We start from the raw sequence: 8,313 nt of genomic DNA on the forward strand, positions 1-8,313 counted from the left end.
TTCATACGGTTGATGCAGGAATTTTCATTTTTATTTTGAGTTCAATTGATGTAGGAATTGGTTGCAATATAACCCAATGAGATCTTGGTTCTATGGAATATGAATATTTGGATTCATAATATTTATTTAATATAAGTAGAATGGAAAGTTTTTTTTCATGCATAGTTGCAGGGTTTTTTTTTTTACGGAATGCATAGTTGCAAGTTGAGGTGTGCTTTTTCCTATGCGTAGTTGCATGTTGAGGAGACATGTTTACATGTTGGGGAAATATATGTTGATCGGTATCAGCTATTAATTACATATTAGGTCTCGTTTGAAACGACGAATAAGTGGAGGAATTTTTAAGGGTTCCAATTGGTTGGTTTCATCGGATTTGAGCTTAGATTGCAGTTCATTGGGAAATTGTTCATACATGTCACCAGCAACTAACTGAGTGGTCCAACTAATAAGCTGAGACAAACTTTACTGGAAAAAGGGTGACTGCGATCTTTATATGGGACATCTGTGCGGGTGAGGTTTGTGCCTCTGTTATGCTATGGTTGTGTTCCTGACAGATAGATGCAACAATCGCGAATGAAAAGAAAATGTAGAATGCAAAGTAGATCTGATTCCATAGATGACAGAAAACAAAGAGCTAGCCCTTCTATATATATACATACATGGAGTATCTATCAATTAAAGGCCACTCATCGTCTATTTTTATCTCAAAAATATAGTACTCCCTCTATAAAAAATATATTTCTTTACATAGACCATGGACGGAAAAGCTAGGCAGGGACAGGGTACAGGAAAAGGGTTTCCTAGTCCTAAACTAGCCGATGCCCACTAGCAAGTTTAAGTGAGTGACAAATTTCGTACTGTCAAACTGGGTTAACTGTAAAGGAACCAATGCTAAGCGTCCCTGATGCATCCATCATCCTCCACGCCGAAAGGCTTCATTCTGCTTGCCGGAGAATAAATATGTGTGACGCTAATCACCAGATGTGTAGCATCTAGTAATGCATTCGGGAACCTAATGCTAGAGTGTCTCTCTTTTCTTTTCTTTTCTTTTCTTTTTTAGCAAGGGATAAGAGTTTACTTTTGTGAGAGGTTTTGAGAATATGTACATATTTTACTGCAGATGAAATATATGTAAATTACACCCGGCTTGTTACCTTTTAAATAAAAGGGATTATGGGTTGTGTTCCTTGATTACTAAGCAAACAAAATATGGTCCCTACGAATGAATGAAATGAATGAATCCACCCAAGTGATGTTTCTCCGAGACCCACATGAGAGTACATATGACCGCGTACCTAGATCCAATTGGGCGTGATGTTTCTATCTAGTCTAGAGGCGCGAGTTTGAGCTGACAGTCATATATCAGCAGCCGGCAGCCACCTAGTTTTGTTGACATATGACCCTGTTTGTATCAGATTAAGGTGGAGTTACAGACCCCACTGGGCATTACCTACCACGTCAAGGCGTGTACGATGGTTCTATCTTAGCAGTGCACGTAGGATAAATGGTGAGGTGAAGGAAAGAGAAACCAGAAAAAAGGCTTTGCCTTCTCTTATTTAAGAAATGATCTCTTAGCCCCAAATCTCTCACCACTTTAGGAATAACTTGTTACTAGAGATAAGATTTAGAGAGAACCCATTGTACACCATATTTTTCTGTCATCTCTAGATTACGATAGGATGTCTTATCAACCATTACTTGGCTGGATTAAGATAGAACTGTCTTATCAACCATTGTACATGCCAACCAAAGGCAGAAATAAACAGAAAGCCCATGTTGGAGTCATTTTGATGCAGTGTGTGTACAAAAGCTATTCGAGGATAAATAACAGTGTAAACGTTGAACATAACCCATGTGTGTGGGGAACCCTAGTACTTTGGGATCTAACCCATGTGTGTGGGAAACCCTAGTACTTTGGGATCAAGTAGATCGAATACGGTACCAAAATCTAGATTGGTTAAGAGCGCACAAAAGCCTGTTCTAGAAAGCAGGATGACAGCATTATGCATATGAACGAATACATAGAATGCAGGCGGGGCAAATCGTAAGGCGGTTCTATAGAAAGCAAGACATGATCCGAATGTGAACAAAGTCCAACAGGGGGTTGATCTCACTAGCCATTGAACACTGTTATTTTATTGCTGATTAGTGAGTGGTTCGCGAAGACATATCAGAACTAGTGTAACAAAAAAAGGCACGTCTCAGAACTGTAATTCACGTGCCGACACGGAGACTATCGTTCCTGCGATGCAGAGGCAGATCCACTACGGTATCATCAGTAGCAACAATTCCTCAAGCAGCAACCCACTCGGAAACATAGTAATCCTCTACTACCACCCCGTCCGAAGATTACTCCTCCACACACTACCACTGAGCATTATCCTTGTAACATCTTAGTTTCCCCCTGTTTTTCAAACGGCAGGACGAGTTCCTTGCCTGGCACAATGCATACAGCTTATAGGTATTACTGAACTCAGGGACCGGCAACTTGAAGAAATACATACCAATTTTAAGGGCATATAAATGCAGCTGCTCCAGCTGACATTTATTTACCACATCAAAGGTGTGATCAGCTTCCAGTACACCACCAAATATCGCTTTCAAAACAGCAGTTGCGGACAGAACGAAAACGTTTATTTGTTATTCAAAGAGACCCTACTTCTCAATAACTGATGAGGGATTACAGCTTACACCTGGTAGAGGCTCCCATCCAATGTGATCAATGGAGGTGAAATGAACTGCAAATGGAGCTTACCAACAACGCTAGGAACATATGCCATCTACATATCAAGTTATTAGAATGCAGAAAATGTCTAGGAAAAAAGAACTTTACAGCTTGCACATGAAATGGTCTTGGAAGAATCCACTAAAAGAAATCAAATTCAAGATAATTGTCTGGACCTTTCTCGGCTGACGGTGTTGCCTTCTGACTTGTCGAGGCTCCTGGCCGAGGGATTTCAACTGGCTTGGGGATATCTGGAGGAGTAGCGCACCTTATCAATGCCCAGTTAACACCTTCAAAGAACGGGTGCTGCTTTATTTCTGTAGCTCCACGTTTGTACGCCAATCGATGCTGCGGCTCCTTGATCAGCAACCCCCTTATGAGATCCCTTGCAGCAAAACCCACAACAGGTGATTCTGGGAACCTGAGGGGCTGGCCAACAACATTGAATAGCGTTGCCCTGTTCCCTGAACCTTTGAATGGAGTCTTGCCGAAAAGAAGTTCATACAAGAATATGCCAAAAGTCCACCAGTCCACAGCACTCCCATGTCCCTCACCCTTTATGATCTCAGGTGCCAAGTATTCATGGGTGCCTACGAATGACATAGACCTTGCATCTGTGGGCTCTGCAACAAGCTCAGGGAGCGGTCTGACCTGGGTTGCCATGTCTGCCTTTGCCTTCTTTTCCTTCTTCTCCCTCTTGGACTTGGAGGAGAAAAAGCGAGGAGAGAAGCATGTGGTTGTCGTAACGCAAGCAGGCTGGATACAGGCTGGCTCAATGCACACGGGTTGTACACAATAAGCTTGATTGCCCTTTTGGTTAGGATCTACACCAGGGTTGGAAGATTTAAGAAGTGTAGGGTTCACATCACAACGAAGGGACAAATCGAAATCTGACAGCATGATGTGGCCATCTTCTCTCACAAGAACATTCTCTGGCTTGAGGTCCCGATATATGATACCGAGCATGTGCAGGTATTCTAGAGCAAGAAGCACTTCTGCTACATAAAACCTGTACAAATATTTTAAAGATAAACATGAGTTTGTACACTTAACATTGTTTGTTAGTACCTAAAACCATCACATGATAAAGAATGTTATGTAATTGCCGAACATGTAGCGCACCAAGCCTGTGCGCCAGGAAATGTACCATAGGCACAAGGTTGAGCTAGAGATATGCCTTTTATCTCTACTTTAGTTGCCACCTTTCAATTAGCAATTCAGTTGGTTAGTTCCATATTGTTAGTATTTTCTGGGATCTTTGAACAGCTTCTCCCTGTATCTAATGGACTTGCCCATGAGGAATAGATCAACCAATCAAGAGCACTACAATGAATCATCCCAGTCTTAATCTCTCCTATCCTAGCAGCCACACTGTCCCTAACCTATTGGAAGTAAATAATCCGGCATGAAAACATGGCAACCGAGATAAACTGTCAAAAGAGTCATTTCCAGAAAGAGAGGAAATGCATTAATCATAAGAAACTCAACACTAACCACAAACAATATTAATAAAAACCACTGCATACAGAAGTGGGGGAAAGGGAAACTCGCGGAAGACACGAGTACATGTGCAGTTGTAGTTCAAAAAGTGTTAAAAGTACACTACATAGTACATCTCACACATAATAAGGAACAACAACAAAGCATGACGTCAAAAGGGCAGAAGGACAGCTTGTAACTTCCAATTAATCCTAAAATACAATTAAGGTTTGTAATTGAGCATGCTATGTTGCCCTAGACCCTAGTACCTTGAAAAATGAGTAGTGCAACTGAATTAGGCATCAGATACACATATACATAAGTGAAGAACGTACAAAATACAATGGGTATTACTACGCTGCAACATTTTATGTGGGTACAGAAAGTAACTCCCCAAACAGTAGGAAAAATGAACACAAACAATATAAAATATTGTATAGAAAAATAAAAATGTTACAGACATGCTGAAGGTATATTTTCATATGCCTTTATTCAGACAGTTGATACGGCTTATAAGTTATAACCATTTAAAAGATGCAGTTATGTCCACTCCAAAGCAAGCTTCATTAAATAGACTGATAAAAGAAACAAAAGGTATATTACACAGTACAGAAAACACTAGTCTCTCATGAACAAAGCACCCAACTGAAGAACGTTTCACTTCAAGACTTCAAGTACATTGCCGTAAACAAAGAAAATCTATATCACATTAGATGTACCTTAAGGCCTATGTTACCACATACTCCCTCAGTTCCTGAGAACAAGGCATACATATTTTTTGCCAAAAAAATCCTAGCCCATAATACCCTCGTTTAATCACTACTGTTGCTGAACGGATCCCTTAGATTACAGCTACATTAACTGCATGCAGTTACACCTCCTTTCAAGATTGGCTCCACTATTACCTCATTCCTCGCGTCCAAAGAATCGTTCGCGAACCCACAAGAGAGTAATTTTCCAGGGGCAAGTTGGGAAACTAATTTTGACTGTGGGTTCTCCTTGGGGTGGGTGCTGAGAAATTTACGCATAACTAATAGGAACGTAGGGAGTAATGGACATGGATGTGTGGTCAAATTACTTATATAGATTAGGGATTCCAAATCAATGATAGAGGTAGCTACAAAGCATTTATTTTAGTGTTACAACTTGTTGTGTTCGAGAGCAAATATACCCAGTTCAGAAAACAAAAGCCTAGTGTTAATCATAGTTTGGTTGGCTACTCAGATAATGCAAGCACAGGATAGGAGCTGATAAAGGAGAAATCACTACACAGTAATCAGTGTTGTATTTAACAGGTAAGATCCCAGGAGTCTAAGTACCTCAAGTAAAAGAAGTGGCATTTACAGAAGCTCGTCCATTAGAGGCGCTCCAGATAATTTGGAGCATTACTGCCACTTCTAGTGCTAACAAGCCTACTACCAACGACAAATAATACGTGACTACGGATTTTGTGATCCCTGAGACTTTACATAATATGAAATCGCTCTGAAAATTATGTTCTTCTAAATCAAAAATGAATCCAGCAACAGCAGCAATTAAAATTTCCAACATTCCTTGCTAACAGTAATAGAAAAGTTCCCCAGGAAAAGAAAAATAAAGATAGTTGCTAACCATAGAGGCCAAAAAAAAAACACAATACTGTTAAACCTAATAAAATAGAAGAGGACCATATGTTCCAAGAAATTGAAATCAACAATTGAACAATAAGATAAAAGATATAATTTGTCACCACATCTTGAAAGTTGAAAGATCTTCAATTTATAGTACTGAACCAGTTGTATTAGTAGACAACTGGATGATTTATAAGAACGGATAAGGATTGGTTGATAGTGTGATAACATTTGCATATCTATCAGTAAAATAAATAAATTGAAGAGAAAGAAAACTCTTACTTGGCAGCTTGTTCGGGGAAATACTTCCCAGGCTGCTTCTGCCTTAGGGTATGAAGGTCTCCTCCAGGGCAAAACTCCATCACCAAGCATGAGAATTTATCAGTCTCAAAGTGGGTGTACAAAGTCGGAAGAAAAGGATGGTCTAAGCACTGCAATATCTCCCTTTCAGTCTGTGCTCTAAGAAGCTTTTTGCGGCCAGCTAGAGATGCCTTGTCCATGATCTTCATAGCAAAGTAGCATTTCGTGCCACTAAGCTCTGATAAGTAAACACTGCCAATGTCACCACAGCCAAGCCTCTTAAGCAGCCTGAAGTGACTCAATCCTAGCGAACCTTCTTTGGTTCGGATCACCTGAATCGCCTCCCACCTTGAATCATTGGACTTGTGAGGCTTGCTAGCGCTGCTGCATATACTGCTACAGGTGCTATCATCACTGACATCACTGCCGGCGCTAGCCCTGTAAACGCTGCTCTTCCCGCTCTGGACCAAATCAGCGTGGCCGCTGACCTTGGTGCTGCCGCTCGCCTTTGTCAGGCTGCTTGCTCCGTCGCTGAACTTGGCAGAAACCGAGCTATCCTTGACGCTCCCACGCAGCGAGCTCTTCTCGGCGTCTTCATCTTCGTCCAGTTTCACAGAGCCATCAACAGAACTGCAGTCCTTATCTTGTTCTTTCACTCCACTGGACGTGGCCACATCACCTGGCGGAACTGCTCTCGGTGAGGCAGGCCCCGATTTGCTTGCTCCCCCAATTAGCTCCTCGGACTGCCTCCTGGAAGGCGCGGCCTCGGAGGACTCGGCGGCGCTTTTACTGCATTGCTTGTCATCGACTATCTCAGCAACGGCCTTGGACGCCATCGCAACAGGGAGTCGACCAAGAAGCCCCTAACGGCGCCGCCATGACCCTCCTCCCATCGCCGCCGCGGTCGACCGATCAATCAGCGGGCCGGGGCAGTGAAATCGAGACCTATCATCACAAGGGTTCGCCCCGAATTAGATTCAGCGAAAGCGATGCGGGTCAGCCGCCTAGCGAAACCGACGACGAATCGGGAACCAATAATTGCCGAATTATTAGCCGGATGGATCTGGCTGGGATAGAGAGGATCCCCTCCTCGCGGTGGGAGTCGGGCGGGGGACGGGAGTGAGGAGGGTAGAGTCTGCTTACTGGTCAGCCGTGGCGCCGTGGGAGCTCGCCGCCAGCGGGGCTGGGGAGGGGATCGAGGGGGGCGCTTCCTTCGGCTTCGGGGGAGGGGAGGTGGCTGGCAGCGGAGGGGGGAGGACGAAATGAAAATCAATGAGAGAAACCTAATAAGGAGAAAAAAACGAAACGAAGAAGAGAATCCAAAAGAAAATGGAATGAGGGAACGGATTGAGTGTATGCCTGGCCCACTTGCCGGGCTTAAGTGAAAGTGAAGAGCCTCCTCTTCCGATCTCCACACTTTTCATCGTATAAAATATTACACCTTCCCTGCCGTGTAAGACTAGCCACCATGCATAATAACATACACTAGTAACATATACAAATCCCTAGACTATATTATTACCTTCATAGTGGATAGTAATATAAGTGTGGTAACATGCAAAGCTTCATTTATTAGGTTATAGACTCATATTGCATTGGGACATGTGATGTTACAGTAACTAGTTAAGTTACTGTAACTACCTTTCTCTTCATTAACTCATTGCCACATAAGCAAAGTTGCTGAGTTGGACTCGATGTTACTACTGAAGTTACTCCCACTGTGGCTAGTCTAAATATTTTTCCACTCTTCCGTTTACTGGAGCACCTAATTTATGGCTACCTAGAGGACCATCCTGTGGTTGGACAGGGGCCGCTTTTGGTGTCGCATGAAAATGAAATATTCTTTTAGTGGAAGGCAACGTTCTCGTCGAAAACGAGGTGCATGTGATGAGTTCATCTATCTCAAGACATGTCGGTTCAGTCTCTTGAAAATGCCCATAAGCAGGGGCGGAGCCACAGTTGTAGTGTTGGGTTCAGTTGAACCCAACGAAAGTTGTTTGTTACGTACGTATAGGTAAGTCTTATTAGGCCTGAACCCAGTAAAAAAATTAGGCTGACCCATCATCAAATAAATAATGCAACGTGGAAAGGCTAAAAAGGCCCAAAGGCCCATAAGCAAATTGGCTCCATGCCCCAGTACGCATGTCGAGATGCTGAATTGTACTCGTACGATTCACACGCAGCCGCCGCCACGCCCTT

The 8,313-nt window shown here is 42.7% G+C and overlaps 1 protein-coding gene across 1 annotated transcript; it reads right to left on the bottom strand.

The window, feature by feature from the left end:
- Nucleotides 1–2,617: 2,617 nt before the first annotated feature.
- LOC119308690 (serine/threonine-protein kinase D6PK-like) lies at nucleotides 2,618–7,385 on the bottom strand. Its single transcript, XM_037584824.1, has 3 exons — nucleotides 7,258–7,385; nucleotides 6,097–7,059; nucleotides 2,618–3,734 (listed from the first exon to the last, which is right to left on the bottom strand). Exons 2-3 carry the CDS (start codon nucleotides 6,948–6,950, stop codon nucleotides 2,867–2,869), a joined length of 1,722 nt encoding a protein of 573 aa, XP_037440721.1. The 5' UTR covers nucleotides 6,951–7,059; nucleotides 7,258–7,385; the 3' UTR covers nucleotides 2,618–2,866.
- Nucleotides 7,386–8,313: the final 928 nt, after the last annotated feature.

Source organism: Triticum dicoccoides, chromosome 5B (genome assembly GCF_002162155.2).
Source record: "Triticum dicoccoides isolate Atlit2015 ecotype Zavitan chromosome 5B, WEW_v2.0, whole genome shotgun sequence".
Classification (NCBI taxonomy): domain Eukaryota; kingdom Viridiplantae; phylum Streptophyta; class Magnoliopsida; order Poales; family Poaceae; genus Triticum; species Triticum dicoccoides.

Excerpts from the sequence above, each read along its gene's own strand:
- LOC119308690 (XM_037584824.1), bottom strand. The coding sequence starts at position 6,950 with ATGGCGTCCAAGGCCGTTGCTGAGATAGTCGATGACAAGCAATGCAGT. Across the intron at positions 3,735-6,096 it reads TTCCCCGAACAAGCTGCCAA|GTTTTATGTAGCAGAAGTGC; the intron begins GTAAGAGTTTTC and ends ATATTTGTACAG.